Below are 19,904 nucleotides of genomic sequence, written 5' to 3'. Positions count from 1 at the left end.
ACTCCCTGGCCGAACTGGCACAGCTGGTCTCGGAGCTCGTGTTGGAGTCCCCTAGGCTTCTTGTCTTGGGGAACCTCAACATCCCCTTCGAGGCTGACTCATCAAATCTAACAGGTGCAGTTCGGTTGTTCATGGACTCCATGACAGCCAAAGGCCTATTCCAGTTAGTCTCGGGTCTAACACATTGTGCTGGTAATACACTCGATGTGGCCTTTAGTACGGATCAGGAATCTCCATGGACAGAAGTAATTCAGACTTCTGCCCTGTCATGGACAGATCATTTTCTGGTCAAGGGCGGACTGAAGGCTACTTCCTATATCCCTCTTAGGGGTGGAGGACCTATTAAAATGGTCCGCCCTCGAAAGCTGATGGAACCCAAAAAGTTCCAGGAAGCTCTAGAGGGATCAATGATTGGAAAAGATGGCAATTCTGTCAAAGTCTTGGTAGATACTTGGAACAGCGGCCTTACCAGAGCTATTGACTCTATCGCTCCAGAGCATCCTTTCCAGCCCGCTCCAAATAAAAAACCTTGGTATATGGAGAATCTCCACCAAATGAAGTGGGCTGCACAATTACTAGAGTGCTGTTGATAGAAACATCAATGTTTATCTGATAAGACATGCCACAAGAATCTATTAAATTCTTATGAAGTGGCAATTGATGTAGCAAAGAATTCTTTCTATGTTGCACATATTGCATCAGCGTAGTCTCGTCCAGCAGAGTTGTTCAGGGTGGTGGAAGAGCTAATCCAACTGCCTCCCATCCCGAACCCGTTACTAGAACCATCTAGAGCCTGCTGTGATGCTTTCAACGACTTCTTTGCAGATAAAATATCTCAGATAAAGGCTGATCTGGACACAGACATTAAAACAGAATCGGTAAGAGAGGTGTCCAGTGACTCTGCAAACTCAGTTATACTGAGTTTTGAGTTTGTAAATACTGATGAAGTGGACAAACTCCTTGGAAGTGTAAAGAGGATGACGTGCTCTCTTGATCCTTGCCCATCGTGGTTGACTGTTGGGGGGGGGGGGGGGGGGGGTGATAAAAACTTTGTTACATCTCATAATCAACACATCCTTTAAAGAGGGAACATTTCCATCAGAACTGAAACAAGCGATAGTCAAACCGCTATTTTAAAAAAACCTCCTTAGATCCCCTGATAAGGAACAATTACAGACCGGTCTCCTTTTTACCATTCTTGGGCAAAGTGATTGAGAGGGCAGTCACCCTCCAACTCCAAGCTGTATTGGATGAAACCGATTATCTGGACCAATTTCAAACTGGCATTAGGACGGGATATGGTGTTGAGACAGACATAGTCTCCTTAGTTGATGATCTCCGTCTGGGCATCGACGAGGGAAGTGTGACTTTGTTGGTGCTGTTGGACATCTCAGCGGCTTTCAATACCATAGACCAGGGTATCCTTCTGGAATGCCTGAGGGAGTTATGCATTGGGGGCACTGCGCTCCAGTGGCTCCATTCCTACCTCTAGGGCAGATTTCAGATGGTGAAGCTGGGGGACATATGCTCTTCAAAAAGAGAGCTGACATCTGGCGTCCCTCAGGGAGCCATTCTGTCCCACATGCTGTTTAACATTTACATGAAACTGCTGGAAGAGATCATCCAGAGATATGGGGCACGGTGTTATCAGTACACTGATGACACCCAAATCTACTTCTCTATGTTTCCAATGCAGTGACTAAGAATGGCATCTCTCCACTGGATGCCTATCTTAAGTCAGTAATGGGCTGGATGAGGGAAAACAAACTCAAGCTGAATCCATAGAAAATGGAGGTAGTTGCGATACGTTCCCCAAGTCCAGGCATGGAGATTTGTCAACCAGTCCTGGACGGGGTCACACTTCCCCTAAAGGATGAAGTTTGCAGTTTGGGGTATTTTTGGATCCATCTCTACAGTTATCATCTCAAGTAGATGCGATAGCCAGAAGTGCCTGGTATCAACTTTGGTTGATACACCAACTGCGTCCCTACCTGGACCAAAAGGATCTTGAAGCAGTGGTACTTGCACTGGTAATCTCTCATCTTGATTTCTGCAATGCACTTTACATGGGGCTACCTTTGTACCAAGTTCAGAAACTTCAGTTGGTGCAAAATGTGGCAGCCAGATTGGTCACCAGAACATCTAGGTCTGACCACATAACACCAGTACTAAAATCTCTTCACTGGCTGCCAATTAGTTTCTGGGCGCAGTACAAAGTGTTGGTTATTACCTTTAAAGTCCTACATGGCTTGGGCCTGAGTTACTTCAAGGAACGCCTCTCCCTACACAATCCACCCTGCAATCTCAAACCAACTGGGAAGAACCTCTTGGATTATCCAAAGACTAGACTAAGATCAACTTCCCACAGGAAATTTACTGCTATGGCTCCCAAATTGTGGAATGGCTTGCTGGAGGAGATCCATCTTATTATCACCTTAGATGCCTTCAAGAAGGCACTGAAGGTGGATCTCTTCCAGCGAGCCTATCCCCCTGATCTGCTATAACAATTATAAGAAGACACTTCATTTTGACCATGTATGGGAAGCTAGATGTTGATATTGAATTTTTACAGGATTGATTTATTGCTGTGTTTTATGAATGTATTTTAACTGAATTGTAATTTTAAATTTACTGTTGTACTCCTGCCTCGATCCTCAGGCAGAGGCGGGAAATATACAAATAAAAACTATTATTATTATTATTATTATTATTATTATTAAAGTACCATGACGCCCCCCCCATGTCAGGTACATGACATGATACCAGCGTTCGAGTGTGTGGCATGCAGTCACCATGCTCCCACTCCATACCAATACCGGCATTTCTAGCTGGTCTGTTTTGCCTCTCAGTCTTCCATCCTTTCGTAGGTTGGTAAATGAGTACCCTGCTGGTTGAGGGCAATTGTCCTAGAGATTATACTCCACTTAGAAAGTACTGAGTTCATTAATAAGTGATATAGAAATGTACTTGCTATTGCTAAATGCTAAAGAGAAGAAATCCTACTGACATACAAATAACAGACAACAAATTATGAGTTCCAGCTAAAGCAGGAACATTGCATCAATGAAATTTACATAACTACTGACTTACTAAATTCCCACTGATTTAATAGATCTGCTCTAGTCAGGACTAATAACTGGATTTAGGTCTATAAAACATTAAGTTGTTTCCAATTTAGTAAGTAACTCTTTTTATTATCCAGAAGTAGGTATTACTAAGTAGTATAATTTAGACTCCCTGCTTTAGCATTAGAGTCAGTTTAGAGTAATAGTTATCTTGTACAGGTGAATTTCATTAAAGTTACCACATTTACTCTGGGAGCAGTACATGATTTAGAAAAAAATGTAACTTTTCTGTCCAGATCTAAAATGGTAATGCTGTATGATTTATCTGTAAAATGATAAATTCATGGTTTTGGTTAAGACCAAACCAGTGCATTCTCACATACAAGAATAAGGCAAGCAAGGAATTACATCCCAAATCCCATTCTTCTCTGCATATTTTTGCAACCTTAGAGTAGAGAATGAGATCCTGTTTTCTATCTCCATTTTGCTATCTACCCTTTACCTGCCCTGCATTGGATGGAGAAAGATCGGTGGTGGGTGGGGAGCCAGTTCTACTCATCCATCTCCCATTCTCTAAATGATTTAGATCCTGAAACCAGGCATAGGGATCATGTAATCTTCCAGTTGTTAGACTGCATTTCCCACCATCTTCAGTACTTTCTATGACAATAAAGATGGCTGATGAGAGTTGCAGTTGCACAACATGAAATGGATGATGGAGAGGTTTTTTAACCCTTTAAAGTTCAGGAATGGAGTTCATGAAAGTGTTTAAAAAAACAAAACTACCTCTTCAAGGGAATGGATTCCCTACACCTGCCCTGAGCAATCAGGGTTTTATGTCATGCAGGGAACCTACATAGGGAGATCTGAGGCTAACATTACAAGTCTTTCATGTCCAATACAGGAAAGGTCAATTGTAAAAGGCAACAGAGATGCAGTAGAGGGAAAAGAGGCAGCCAGCAGGAGCCTGCTCTCATCTTTGGCCAAAGTGAATGCAAACACGTCAGAGTAGACATGTAACCAGGGCTTGAGAAAACAGAATTTGGAATGATGGTTTAAGTACCTCATTGGTTTCTCTTATTGTTTGTATGTTTTTATGACTTAAAAAATAAACTGAAGTTTGCATGCATGTAAAAATACAAAAAATAGTCAGAAATCACTCAAAAGGAACAACATCAAAGCAATATTTAAGACTAGCGGCATTGAAAAAGAAATCATGTTACTAGTCATTATTATTATTATCATTATTATTAGAGGGGCATTATGCACTTACACTTTAAAATAATATATTACAGATGACATTCTTATTTGTAATGAACTGCACCTGAATCCAAAAGCAGCACTCATGCTGGGATGCTTATATGAAGTTCTGTAACAAAGCTTCCTTCCCTGGTTACTGAAAGTGATGGTTCCAGCAAAGGGGGAATTCCAGACCTTTTTTACAATAGGACAAAGGGAATTCTTTAATAAAATGTGTTTGTTTCATCTGGAAGCATGGCTGATTGACATTTCTTCTTCTCTTCATAAACCACCTCCTTATAGGGAAATGCCGATGTCTTTCTCTGGTCAGATCAGGTAGCTTTCTTCTGTTTCCATTCCCAGGACAATGTTTCTACCTCTTTCATGAATCGAAGACACAGTTCTTCCTGCCATGGTAAAGCCACACACTGGACTGCCACAGGAAGCCCCATGGTACCTTTCACAGCCTGCAAGAGATGTGCACAGAGCACAAGGATCAAGCTTCCAGCTCCCAAGCTTTTTAAAGTCTTGCACTCAGATCCTATCTCCCCCCCCCCCAAAAAAAATAATTAAGGTGAACACCTTGGACAGTTCCTTTAAAATCTGGATTAAAATTCAGAGTGGGTTTACCACCTCACTGACAAGGAAGCCACCAGATGCCACTGTTGTCAGGCCATGGCATCACAGACCCCATCTTCCTAGGAACTGAAATTAAGTTGAGCCCAATAATTACCCCCCCCCCCCCCCCCCTAATCAAAGAACAAACCCTTTCTCTGGAGGCAAGAGGGATGCTGTCTATATGCATGTGTATATTTCTGTGTATTTCTTCCATCTTGAGGGCACTGCATAAAAGAAGCAATAAACAATATAGAATAGTGCCTAATATCATGTGCTTGCATGGAGGGAAATATCAGGAAATGTGTCTGACAAAGAGTTGTGGTTGATTACCTACATATATAAAAATGTTAACTAAATCATTCTCCAGCACTACTATCTCTCATATTTTTCTTAAAAATGGATTCAGACAACCATATGGGCCACAATGGTCATTTAAAATGCATTGTGCAGGTCTTAAGAATTGCAGCCCCAAGCTTGAAAATATCTATAATTTGCCCTTTTTTCTGTGACAAGAAGAATGCAATCTTGAATTTTGTTATTAATTAGGTGAATCTCCCCTCAACTCTGCTACCAGTTTGTATATCATAGGGTTGGATGTTCTCATAAAATCTGAGAGCAGTTGTCATGATTCTCTAAACTCCCCATCTACATAATATTCCACATAAAGCTAATAAAATAAAATAAAATCTCTAAAAAAGATGGTCTTTCAATGCAAAGATATTATATTCCACTATAAATTTTCATTGTATTTTTTCTCCATATATTTCCTGAGTTTATTAACATTTGTTATTTGGCATGTTATGAACCTAAATTAAACATTACTAAGAGTTGCAAGAGGAACCATGAGATGGTAACACTACAGTAAAACCCAGATATTCAATAACAGTCAATGATAGGAATTATTTTAAGGACAGCTGTATGTATATGCTTTCAAGTCACCTGTCAACTTATGGTGCCCCCCATGAACTTCATAGGGTTTTCCTAGGCAAGGAATACATAGAAGTGGTTTTGCCAGTTCCTTCCTCTGAAACAGAGCCTACAATGGCTGGTATTCATTGGCAGTCTCCCATCCTAGTATTAACCAGAGCTGCTCCTGTTTAATTTCCATGTTCAGATAGGATCTGGTGCCTTTAGGGTATTTAGGCGTCATGGGGACATACATACACATAAATCACACTAGCAGGTGGGGTAAAAAGTAACAGTTGCACAATAGACATGTTGTGTTCATATATCAGTGGAAGCAGAGTTGGGCAGATGGCAAATTCACCTATGCTTTGTATTTGCAAGCTGTGAATTGTGCACTGTGGCTGTGTATCCTGTATGTTGCATTGCGGTTGTGCACCATGTATTATGCAATGAGCAATGGCACTATGTCACTGACATGTGCTTCATATTGTTGCTGTTCTGCGCAGGGATTATTACTGTCCACATGTAGGTATTTATACTGTACTAGGGAGATATTGGATTGAAGCTTCCATTTAACAGCATTAACACATGGTTTTCAATAGTAAATTTTACTTTCATTCATTTACCTAAGAAAAATATTTTTCACATTCTGATGTCAAAGTTTGCTTCTGAAATCAAGCAAGGTTGACTTCAGTAAAATCAAAATGTGGTATACTTTTGACATCAAAATCTGAGTTTTGAAATTCACTGAAACTTGACATTTTCAGCTTTAATTTCAGTCCTCAATTCAGGCTAACCTCTTTCAGCTTCTTATTCCAAGGGTCACCATAAAGTCCTTGATACTCCCTCATCTCTTCTTCATCAGCTTCTGTCACAGTGGTAACTGGCACAACGCCCGCAGGGAAGTTCAAAACATTGAACAGCATAGTAGATGAGATGGCAGCTGGGGAAGAGAATATGCAGAACAAGAAATCTAGTGGAATTCAAGCCTTCCATGTCTACCCCAATGAGCATATAACTGATATAACTCAAGGTATGGTAAGACACATTTTATGTAAGCTTCCAATGCTAGTGTGAATTGTTTGATCATTCAAAATGTCTTGGTGTCCCCCAAAGTATGAGTCTAAGCTCTGTTTTGTATCTTCCACAAAGCCCTAGTTTAAGTTGAGAATTCTCAACAAAGTCTTATCAACATGGGCACCAGGTTGTATTTATTTACCAGCAACATCTAAAGGGCCACAAACTGCCCACCCTGGTGTACAAGAGTCTGTAAATACTACCATCTGCCCCCTCCCATATAAGCCTGCTTGAAATTTGAAATCCTCAGTGGGGATCCTGTTGTGTGTGCCATGTTGGGAGGCTACATGTGTACATGTGCCAGGGTTTTGTAGCAGTGCCCTGACTGTAAAACTCCATGCCAGGAGAAGCTGGACAGACGCCTTCTCTTCTGAGCTTCTAGTGAGCAGCTAAAATTGTGTTGTTTTCTTTATGGCCTTTGGTGCTTGAAGAAGCTCAGTCTGTTTCAGTTGTTTGTCTTAAAATGATTATTTTTAGTTTGTTTTTAACTTTTATCTAAGTATTGTTTTAATTTTTTTTCATTGATTGGGCATTGCCTCAGTGCCCTGATAGATTGAGAGGTGGTGTATAAATATCTTAAACAGACCATTCCTATGAAAAATATGACTGCAGGTGCATGCTTCTGAAAATTACAGCCAGGGTCTTACAAGTTCATTGTAAACCTTGCAAAAGAATGCTATCTTCAAAGCCTATGTGGAAATACTCTTAATGTTTTGTAAAGGTAGTGCATGAAGAATGAACCAAGCCAAGGAGAAATTTCCTGGTCAAGGTTGAACTGAAGGCCACTGTTCATCCTGTCGGGGGTGGAGGGCCTTTTAGAATGGTCCTCCCTCAAAGGCTAATGGAGCCAGTAGGATTCCAGAAAGCCCTAGAAGATTTTAAAATTGGTAACACCGGTGACTCTGTTGAAGTCTTGGTTGATACTTGGAATAACGATCTCACCGAGGCTATTGACACAATTGCTCCCGCAACTGACACAATTGCTGGGTGGAAAGGTGTCCTTTCCATCTCGCTCCTAATTAGATGTCCTGGTACACCAGAGAACTCAGTAATATGAAGCAGGCTGGACAACAACTAGAGTGCTACTATCAGAAAACTTGACTCTTATGTGATAAGAAATTTCTTTGTTCCTATGGTGTTGCAATACATGCAGCGAAGAAATCCCTCTGCTCTGCACATATTGCCTCTGCAAATTCTCATCCAGCAGAACTGTTTAGTTAAGAGCCCTGGTGGCGTAGTGGTTAAATGCCTGTACTGCAGCCACTCATTCACAAACCATAAGGTTGTGAGATCAGTACTAGCCAGGGCTGAAGCTCGACTCAGGCTTGCATCCTTCTGAGGTCGCTAAAATGAGTACAGTGGTACCCCGGGATACGAATGCGCCGCCTTACGAAATTTCCGGGTTACGAAAAAAATCCATAGAAAAAAACTGTTCCGGGTTACGAAGGTTATTTCGGGTTACGAAAAAAATTTTGGTGCTTTTCGGCGCTTTTTCGCACGAAATCGCGGCTTTCGCTATTAGCGCCTATGGCTTTTTCGGCTTACGAAGATTTTCGGGTTACGAACGCGGCGGCGGAACGAATTAAATTCGTAACCCGGGGTACCACTGTACCCAGATTGTTGGGGGCAATTCGCTTACACTTTGTAAACTGCTTAGGGAGTGCTTAAGTGCACTGATAAGCAGTATAGAAATGTACTTGCTATTGCTATTTAGGGTAGTAAGGGATCTGACACAGATTCTGTCTGCACAGAACCCATGACTTGACCCGACCACAGCCTGTTGTGATGCATTTAACAACTATTTTGCAGATAAAATCTCTCACATAAGAGCCGACTTGAGTGCCTACGTTATAGCAGAACCAACTGCTGACGTGACCAGCAACTCTGTGGATGAGATTATACTGGATCAATTTGAATCTGTGAGTACCAATGATGTAGACAAGCTCCTTGGTAGTGTGAAGAAGACAACATGCCCTCTTGATCCTTGCTCTTCATGGCTGGCCATCCAGGGTGGAGATGCCTTGAGGATGTTTCTGAGAGATATCGTCAATGCATCCCTTAGGGAAGGTCAATTTCCATTTTGTTTGAAGGAAGTGGCTGTTAGGCCGCTTCTGAAAAAAATGTCCCTAGATCCTCTGGATGTGAAACAGCTATAGGCCAGTATCCCATCTGCCATTTTGAAGCAAACTGATTGAGACGGCTGATACCCTTCAGCTCCAGGTTGTCTTGGATGAAACCAATTATCTAGATCCATTTCAAACCGGCTTTAGGACATGATATGGAATTGAGACTGCCGTAGTTGCCTTAGCTGATGACCTTTGTCTAGACATCGACAGGGGAAGCGTGACCCTGTTGGTGCTATTAGACCTCTCAGCAGCTTTTGATACCATTGACCATCACATCCTCTTGGAATGCCTGAGAGAATTAGGAACTGGAGGCTTTGCATTGCAATGGTTCCAATCCTTTCTCTTGGACAGATTCCAAAGGGTGATGCTCAGGGATAGTCACTCTGCAAAAAGGGAGCTTAATTGTGGCATCCCCCAAGATACCATCCTATCCCCGATGCTATTCAATATATATATATATATATATATATATATATATATATATATATATATATATATATATGAAGCCACTGGGAGAAATCATCCGAAGACTTGGGATGGGGTGTTATCAGTATGCTGATGACATCCAGATATATTTTTCCATGTCTCGGTCTACAGCTCTGACTACAGATGGCATCTCTCCTCTCAATGAATGTCTTAAAGTGGCAATGGACTGGATGAGGAAAAACAGACTAAAACTGAATCCAGACAAAATGGAGGTACTCACAATTGGGGCCCATAATCCAGGTATTGAGATTCACCAACCAATCCTAGATGGGGTCACACTCCCCTTAAAGGACTGTGTTTGCAGTTTGGGGATGCTCCTAGATCCTTCGCTCCAGATGTCAAATCAGGTAAATGGAATGGCCAAAATGCATGTTATCAGCCAGATGCATCTTTTTCTGGAATGGGGAGACCTAGAATCTGTGGCACATGCGCTGGTAACACTCTACATGTGGCTACCCTTGTGCCTAGTCCAGAAACTTCAGTTAGTTCAAAATATGGCAGTCAGTTTGGTACTGGGAGACCTAGAAGTGACCACATAACACCCATTTTAAAATCGCTTCACTGGCTGCCTATTAGCATAGTACAAAGTGTTGGTTATTACCTTTGAAGCCCTACATGGTTTGGGTCCAACTTATCTAAGGGATCGCCTTCTTCCATATAATCCACCCCATGCAATCAGGTCCACTGGGAAGAATTTATTGCAACCTATAAAGACCAGGTTAACTGCAACTTCCCAGAGGACCTTTTCTTCAACTGCTCCCAGATTATGGAATGGCCTGCCTGAGGAGATCCATCATATTACCAGCTTGGACAGCTTTAAAAAGGTTGTCAAGATGGATCTCTTCCGGCAGGCCTTCCCTGAATAGCAAACCCGGCCACCAACCAAATGCACCTTCCTACTGAATACTTGTGCCCCATCTGCCTATCCCTGATTATTTTAATTGTATTGCTTTTAACCTTTAATCCTGTTTAACTGATGTTTTAGGGGAGGGAGGGAATGTTTGGGATACGGGGTATGTATGTTCTATTTTAATTGTAAGCCGCCTCGATTGTCTCTGACAGAGAGATGGGGTAAAAATAAAGCTATTATTATTATTATTATTATTATTATTATTATTATTATTATTTATATAGCAGAACAAGGATGAAAAGTCACAAAGACAGAATGGGTTAAGGAGCACAAAAGAAGAAGCTCATTCTGAAAAATAAAGTGTGGCCCAGTAAGTTTAAAAGTGGAGTTCTTTTCCGTCTGCGCCTCTTCAGAACAACATGGAGGTTTACAGGAATGGAAAGAAACAGGGGACAGGGAGAGTTACTTGCACAAAACCAGCAGATACAGGAGAAGGCTATCCTAAACATCCCAGATGCATGTCTGAGAGATGACTAGATTAAAAGGCCCATCGAGAGAATAAAATGATACAGTGCAGATGAGAGTTTAGAGAAGTTATTTTTGAGATAACTTCCACAATCCCCAGCCAGCATGACAAGTGTCAATGACAACTTGGCTTAGTCTGTGTACAAATCACAGCAAACCAGAAGTTGGGAGAAATTGTTGCTCAGTCTATAATTTTGACTATAATTTTTCTTTCCTTGGCTTGCAATAATGAATGGTAAAGCATATTCCAATTTTGGATACCAGCCAAGTTCTAATCCAGTTCTAGTTGACTAGTTCTTTACTCAGTGTTCCTAAAACTTCATTGTTGTTGTTGAGTCCCTTCAAGTTGTTTCCAACTTATGGTGATCCTAAGGCCCTATCATGGGCTTTTCTTGGCAAGTCTCTACAGAGGAGAATTGGATTGACATCCTTTGAGACTATAGAGTGTGACTTGCCTAGGGTCACCCAGTGGGGTTACATAAAGCTTTTAAAATATATATTAATGTGACTGAAAGATATACACACTTTTAAAATACAAGGCTTACTTGGTAGTTTGGCAGGATATCCAAGAATGAAAGCTGGGCCCAGGACTGGACAGAGGACAACATCAAGGTTGCATTTCTTCCACTTATCAGCAAACCTCTGACGATAAGCCTGTGTGTGCAATGTAATAGCAGTTAAAGAGATGTAGTGAGTCTAGATGAGCATTTACAAGGATGTTGGAAACTGTGCAAGAGTTGCTGTCTTGAAAGAACAAAAGAATCAATTCAGAGAATAACCATGTTAGTCTGAAATATCAGTATGCAAAAGCATCTTGTAGTAACATTGAGACTAATTGTGAAAGAAATAGACATCGTCTACCTGAATTTTAGGAAGCAGACTAAGTCTACAAAAGCTTATTCTACAAGATCCCTTTGCAATTGAATGAATATAATCAACCTCATCACAAGTATATGGAATGTGAGCTGAAACATATATCCCCCACACACGTCTGATGCAACTAAGATGCATATCACAGGGATGGGGAAAATGTGTTCCTTCATATGATGGGCTGCAATTCCCATCACCCTTCACTATGAGCTGTGACAGCTAAGGACTTCTGGGAATTTCAGCTTCACAATCTGGAGAGCCTTGTGTTCTCTACCTTTGGCATATCCATTGAAAGCTAATCATATATTGTTCACAGTGAACATAGGGAGGGAGAAGAATTTCAGGAATATCAGACCAGTAAAACATTGTCAATGCAATCCCATACATGTCTATTCACAAGAAAATCCTAGTGAATTTAATAGGACTTTTTCCTAGGTACATAGGTAGAGGAATATAGCCTAGAGGACATACCCAGATGAGTGAACTATGCCTAACAGGCATTAGTGACATATAAATGCTGCAGTAACATGTATTGTGCATACAACGGCAGCTGGTGGTTTCCGTATCAGTGGGACAGTAAATCCACTCTAGGTTTTCCTCAGAACTTTAAGAGCTATCCGAGATGCTAAACATACTTGTAGGATTCAGGGAACTGAATAGCTGTTTCAAAATTCAGATGAAAACCTACTGCAGATTTGCTTGTCACTGCTATGGAAGCCACCAGCTGCCACTGCATATCTTGCATCCAGGGGATGGTATAGACCGCCCCTTTTCACACTGGATTGGGGCCAGGGCAGCCTCATCGGTATTTTTAATGGATGTAGGTGTACACTACAAAAGGCAGATGTTTCGAGAGCAGTTTTCACTCCCCCAGGGTGTCAACTATACATACACCCTGCACCCGCTAGTGATCCCTCTGTACTTAACTAAGTATCTAGTAGACAATTCTGGCCACTGTGTTTTCTTGCAGGATTGCAGTGCAAACTTCGCAGAGGTCTGAATATACTGTCATCATAGTTATTCACACTAAAGAGCCAAAATGATACTGATTTAAAATTCCTTGCAGTCCTTGGAGAGAAATTAATACTTCTCAGCTCTTGTAGTAATGCTGATATCTCAGCACTGATTAAACTTAAGCTTTTTATTTGCACTAAAAATTATTGTTTTTACCATCACTTGGTCATGGTGCTCCCATAGATTGTTCACAGCCCTGAAACATATAAGAGACAATCAGTAGAGCATACTAAAATTTGTGAAAATTGCCCGTGAATGATAGGTAACAAGATCATATGCCCCTAGAAAAGGGGTGGGAAACTCCAAGTGTCACTGGACTGCAACAGCTGCTCCCATTTTTGTCACTCTTGGCTATGCTCATGGGAACTGCAGTCCCAAAACATCTGGAGGGCCAGAGTTGCCCACTTCTGACCTACAGCAAAACAAGTTTGGCATTAGCCAGGCAACACCTATTTTACATATCATTTCACATTCTGCTTCAGAGTATCCCATTCCACCTTTCATACTGCATCTTGCATGCATTTCATTTTTACACATTAGAACACAGCACCACACTTACCGAATTCCACACAATGCATTCAAGTGGCTGGCCAGTCGTGGAAACTAGAAAGAAAACAAAACTGAGTGAGAATCTAGACCCACACCTACTAACTGGGATGTATTGAAGTGATACTGTATTTCTGGACTACCTGTGGACCTTTTTTTTGGTCCAGCTCTGATGTTTATAAATGTACCAGTCTTTTACTAGATGGCCAGACTTGACAACAAACAGTATCTGAAAGATGTTGAGGCCACCTAGCTGCATTTTTGGATATGGTGGAAGACAGAATGAAAAACCATTCCCTCTTTATACCCAGGTTGCAATCCTGCTGGAGAACATCATTATACCAGAATAGACATTGATATACAGTATGTGGGTGCTGCAGCCAAAAGGGACAGTGGCATAGAAAATAATTTCTGTCAAGAAAGAAAGCTGCCCAGGATGAAAACTGCTATGGGAAATGGAAAGAATTTTCTCTTCTTTCCTTCTACTGCTGTTGTTCAGGACTGCTCCAAAAAGTGCCCTACTCTTGTGCATCATGCCAAGTCAAGTCACAAAGGAGATTCTAGCCCTCATTTTGAAAACACTTCACCTACATACAAATGGATGCTGTATCTTCACTTCAGAACTAGAGCTGGAATGGAGAGTGCATGAAATGGTAGATCTGTTGGCCAATTTCTCTATTCTAGCTGTTATAGAAACCTGAATATTCCCTGTTCCTATCTACCAAATTGATAACCATATTTTCTACCATTTGTGCTAGTATCCACATTTTTAACATGTGTGTTTGCATGATGAACCTGTGTCTATCTGCCTTTGAAGCACTGTCCATCATCAATGCCACCTGTTTATTAGTATGAGAAATGTTGTACTGGTTATTACTCAACTACATATAATAATGGAAGATTATTTATTGACTAATGAGTGAGAGCCAGCATGGTGTAGTGGTTTGAGCATTGGGCTACAACTCTGGAAACCAGGGTTTGAACATCCCTACTCAACCATGGAAACCCACTGGGTGACCCTGGCCAAGTAAAACTCTCTCAGACTCTCTGAACTCTCTCTGAACAAATCTTACCAAGAAAACCCCATGCTAGGGTGGCCATATATTGGAAACAACTTGAAGGGACACACACACACACACACACACACACACACACACACAACCCAGAGAGAGAGAATGCAAAGGTATTTAGGGAAAATGGCATGGCCCCACAATGTTTTGAAGTGCTCCAGCTGTAGGTAAGGTACATGATATATCCATGCACAGGAGAAGAAATGCACATTAAATGAAACATATGCAGGTTTATTTTTTCTATTTTACACACAGAGATATAGCAGCAACATTCCATTATTTTTTGTTTACAATCCTCTTTAGATGAAGGGGGAAAGATAACAGATATAACTAGGAACATATGAAAACCTTAAGCTGTCCAAAAACTTACCCAGGGCTTGATGATCTTGGCCAAAATTTTCTTGGCTAAATTTGGAATTCTAAAGAAATTCACCTGTGATTTCAAACTTGGGTCCACTATGTCTTTTTCACTAGGAAGTAGCATGGGGAAGAAAGATAAGAAGACAGGAGGGACTGATTCCTTTATGCATTGCAAGCATTTATTTCTCATAATTACTTAGTCCAGTATAGCCCACTGTCACAGGAAGGTGAGGATGGCTTAGATGGCTTTTGAAAGTGATCTGGATAAACTTATTTATATTTATTTTATTATTTATTTCAAACTTGAGTGTTGGCCTATGACTCTGGACACCAGGGTTCGATTCCCAGCTGAGCCACAAAACCCACTGGGTGACCTTGGGCAAATCACATGCTCTCAGCCTTAGGGGAATGCAATGGCAAACCTCCCCTGAACAAATCTTGCCAAGATAACTCCATGATAGGTTCACCTTAAGGTCACTATAAGTCAGAAACAACTTGAAGGCAAACAACAACGTGATACAATGGCTATGAGTCATAATAGTGAAATGCAACTCCCAGATTTAGAGGAAACAGGCTTCTCAGTACCCTGGGCTGGAAAACAACAATGGAAGACAGCTATTGTCTTCATGACTCCCACATCTTGGAAAGCCTTTGAGCAACCTATTCCCATAGTTGATATCCCCACTCCTACTAGTCTGTGAATAGGGGAGGAATACTGTTAAATAATCATGCATACAAGGAGATGTCTATTCAAGTCGTTTTGACTCAAGGCCACAATGGTAGGGATGGCCCTACTAACAGGAGTGTGACAACCACCACATGTGGCAGATGTTGTGGTGCAACAATAGCAGCCTCTCAGCTCTTCCCACTTAGCTCTCAGGCTATTCCTCTCTGCTGGAAGACAGATTTATGTGTGTCACACAGCCTGTCCTGCATCCCTCTTCTGGCCTGCTGCCAGTTGGTTGTGTGGGGAAGTATGCTATTCCAAACTGAACTCACAATCCAGGTTTACTATTAGTGGTTTCCTATTTATTCTGCAGGACAGTATTTTGGTATTTACGAATTGATTCATCTTATTTAGAATGCTAGACTTCCATGTTCCAATTGAAAAAGGGGTCTGGATAAAAAAAGAAAATACTAACCACTATTAGTGGTGCTATATTTTCTTTTCTTAATCCAGACACCTTTTCAGTTGGAACATGCAAATCTAGCAAATTTGCACCACCATTCCCATAAGAACATAAGACTAACATACGGAAAAGGAAAGAACAGCAAGTTTGACCGATACGTCTTGATTCTTGATCAGTAAACTTAATGTTGATTTTAGAATGCATCTTCCTGTTTGCCGATTAAGCAATGTATATTTGGTTATCAGGTTTGATTTAATGTCAACTCACATTATTGGATATGTGGGATAATCTATTATCGCCCACACCCAATGCCCTAAAATTGCTTACAACATGGCCAACAAAGTTGAACATCCACCTGCAAGAACACCTTTCCAAAAAAGTTCACCCACGATATCCACTAAGGTGGGGTGAATGGAACTAGCTGTAATGAAAAGAAATGTATAAAAATATGTTTTTGATTCATCACTCAGTTTTAGTCCTTAGATTATTAACAACTTCACCATTGTCACACTGGTTAGTAGCCACTCTTTAGTATTTCATACAGAGTCTTCCACAGTAAAACTGAACATGCTAGAACTGAACCTGAACCTTTTACATTCCAGAGTGTGAGCTCTGTCAGTTAGCCAATTAAGTAAATCCTGTAGCTAACTGGCAAAGTGGACACATTTAATGAAAAGGTCCAGAATAAATTCTTGGCATTTCAAGCAGGACTGGAAAAGGCTCCATCTGAAACCCTGCACAATGGCTACTAGCCAGTGGAAAGAATACTGTAAATAGATGCTATTTAGTAAGCCCATAGCTGTCAACTAATTGTCTTTAATGTTATTTCACAAACACTCCCAGTTGTCTATCCTCAAGAAGGCTGCATCCAGCCCACCCCCCAGCTGGATTCCCCCACCCGTGCCTCCTTCAAACTTTGCAGATAAACATAGCTGCAATCCTCACAAGGTGGACATACATTGTTATGAGCTTCCAGTTTTTACATAAGGGTTGGGAATACCTTGGTTTTTAAATGAGTAATCAAGACCTATTAGCTTTATAAATGACCCACTCTTAATAAAGAAGAAAACTGCTAGAACTAGTTTTGAATGGATCAACACTGCTGTCATCATTTTGGACTTCCTTTCAAAGTGTGGAGTGGGACTATATAATCAATGCCTGTTCTTCAAAAATTTACCAATAAAATGACGTATAAAGAACTCCTCCTCTACTACCACCAACACTGGTCTTTATAGAGATGTGCGATACTCTTTATTAATCCCAAGAGGGGCTCAATCCCTTGTACGTACTCCAAGCAGAAGCAACACAGAGTGCTATTAAATGAGTTCTTTGACTTTTCATGTTTCCATATTTATACAATCCATGGCAAGAAAGGATGGAGGGGGATTGATCAAGAATAGTATTGGATACAGGGAGTGGATTAATGTTTACTACCGGTGCCACAGTCCCATAAATGCTCTATTTGAAGCATGTTTTTAGCTGTGGTAGCTGAGACTAAACTTTTCCAATTTCTCCAGACTTAATGATAACAAATTCAAACCTGCTCACAAGCAGAGCTTCTGCCTCTCATTGCTACAGTAATATAGCCAACCAATGTATCACCACTTTAGGGATTTAGAACGTTATCATACATGACTTTTAAATTACTATAAAAGCTAGATAGTAGTGCTTTTGGCGATACCTATCACACAATGCCATCTGCCTCTCATCACTACCTGTCTCAAAGTGTGGTTAACTCACACCATGTCATTGATGGGGGGAAAAAGTCAATAAAATCCAAAGTACAGGGTATAGTGCAAGTCCTTCGAGGTGGTAAATCACTCTTGTTCAGGACTGCACAGTTACATGGTGTCAGTTTCTCCTCCTCTTCTCTGTTCCCCCTCCTCCCACTGTTCCAGAATAACCTTGTTTGTTTTTGTTTTTAACTTTCTTTTTCTTCCTTTTGGTTTAAACGCATTCACGTAAGTCCAAAATTGCATTAAAAAACCCGCAGTGCATGTCACAAACACAAGGCATGCTGGGTAAGACATAGGTGTTTATCACACTATACTCTTATAGTGCTACTATCCACTTTAACTGCCTAGCTGCCTCCTGTTGCATTCTGGGATTGCAGTTTTAAGGAGGGTATTTAGAATTCTCAGACAGAAACTCTGCCTGAGAATTCGAAATACCCCTCCTTAAAACTGCAAATCCCAGAAGCAACAGAGGCAGCTAGAGCAGTTAAAGTGGAATAGTAGCACTATAAGAGTATAGTGTGATAAACACCATAGGAAGGCAGGGTTAGGGATAAGGGCAAAATAGAGCACGAGGGGCCAGCAACAGTCCGGTTGTACTAATGGAGGAAGTGCAGTAAGGAGTGCTCCAAAGTGGTATGTATGCATTTCCTTCATTAAGACAATCATGGCAAGAAGGGGTGGTGTTATAAAGTCCTTAGTGAGGATTCAGGACTTAATCAACAAGCGTGTTCCCAGAGAGTGCTTCTGGTATTACACTGACAGCACTGTATAAATTATAGCCGACACCTTGCAAACAGCTTCTTCCTTGGGATAAGAAGAAAAATTGTAACAACAATCCTTACTTATTTAAGTAGCTATATTGTGTTTTGATACACGTGGACTTTTGAATGTTGAACTATCTTTGTTGTAGTCTTGTAATGTTAATCTATGTTAGTCACTGTTTAATGTTGGGTCATGTTGTTATTTGTTTTCAATTAAAAAAGTAAGTAAAAACAATCTGATGTACATACGTATGACCAGCTTCTTGGAGAAGCTTTGGTTGTATGGACAGCCCCCTCATACAGGTGGGAGCAAGAAATAGCCATCAGTATCAAAATACCCAATCCGAAGTGGTGTAGAGCTAGAATATACCTAGAAAGAAAGCCAAAACATTGAAGTTAAATATCAGTAAGAACCCCTTATTATATATTATATTTTTGCCTTTCAAGCTAAGGGATGCCAATATGAGAGAATCATCCCTGGACCAAGAACTCCATATCCCATACGTATGGTTAGAGGATTAAGGTATCATATTTATGAGTAAAAGAGAATAGCAACAGCAGCAATTGTAATTCCTGTGTCTCTTACAGCCTCTGGTTCAAGAAGGCAGTTTGTTGATCAGGATGATGAAAGCTACAAAACTCAACAATGGCATCCCAAAAACACAAAGTAGCGTTGTAAACCTCAGTGTGGATTACTGCTCTGAAGCAACAAAGTCACCAGGTGGTCTCTGTGCCGTCCCAGATGTTGTTTGGATTAAATAATAATATAAAATCTTTATTTTATATCCCGCCCTCCAAAAGAGCAGGGCGGCTTACACAACAGCAACAAGTGCAAACATTACAATTGTTAAAAACATATCAGCAGCAATACAAATCAAAATAACGATAAAATAAGGCCCCGATAGCCATCCATCCCTGAGCCACGGAAGAGGAGGGAGGCCCACAGGATATTTAGTCGGGGAACCTGCTTGAATAGGAATTCTTGAGGTCCTTCCTAAATTGGGCCAGGTGTGAAGATGAGCGAGCTCCGTGGGCAGCGTGTTACCAAAGGCGGGGGCAGCTGTGGAAAAGGCTCTTCTAGAGTAGAAGCTACCTGGCCCCCGGCACCTTCAGCAATTGCTGCCCAGATGTTCTGAGGTGGCGAGGCGGATTGTACGGGGAGAGGCGGTCCTTTAGAAATCCTGGCCCAAGCCATTTAGGGCTTTATAGGTGATAACCAACGCCTTATATTGAGCTCGGAAGCGAATAGCACCGTGAAGATCTTTAAGTAAGGTGTTATATGGCGGGTCCTGGAGACACAGTGACCAGCCGGCTGCCATATTCTGTACCAATGGGAGCTTCCGGTTGGTATAAGGGTTGCCCCATGTAGAGTACTTGCAGAAGTCCAATCCGAAGTTACCAGAGCATGTACAACAGTTTCTAGATCCCTCCGGTCCAGGTATGGGCGCAGCTGGCGAATCAGCCGAGCTGGGTAGCAAGTGCTCTTGACCGCGCCATTCACCGAGCAAGTCCAGATGGAGCGACG

General features: G+C 41.2%; 1 protein-coding gene across 1 annotated transcript in view; it reads right to left on the bottom strand.

Moving 5' to 3' along the window:
- Window positions 1-3,156: 3,156 nt before the first annotated feature.
- LOC121929320 (vitamin D3 hydroxylase-associated protein-like) overlaps window positions 3,157-19,904 on the bottom strand; it is a 40,935-nt gene continuing 24,187 nt past the window's right edge. The window contains 9 exon segments of the mRNA XM_042464745.1: window positions 3,157-4,771; window positions 5,071-5,146; window positions 6,626-6,771; window positions 11,438-11,546; window positions 12,933-12,972; window positions 13,336-13,379; window positions 14,763-14,862; window positions 16,210-16,282; window positions 16,285-16,303. Of these exon segments, the coding sequence (XP_042320679.1) occupies window positions 4,632-4,771; window positions 5,071-5,146; window positions 6,626-6,771; window positions 11,438-11,546; window positions 12,933-12,972; window positions 13,336-13,379; window positions 14,763-14,862; window positions 16,210-16,282; window positions 16,285-16,303 (747 nt within the window). The 3' untranslated portion in view covers window positions 3,157-4,631.

Source organism: Sceloporus undulatus, chromosome 4, assembly GCF_019175285.1.
Source record: "Sceloporus undulatus isolate JIND9_A2432 ecotype Alabama chromosome 4, SceUnd_v1.1, whole genome shotgun sequence".
NCBI lineage: Eukaryota > Metazoa > Chordata > Lepidosauria > Squamata > Phrynosomatidae > Sceloporus > Sceloporus undulatus.
The sequence above is the reverse complement of the archived record's forward strand: the minus strand, read 5'-3'. Positions and strand labels throughout refer to the sequence as shown.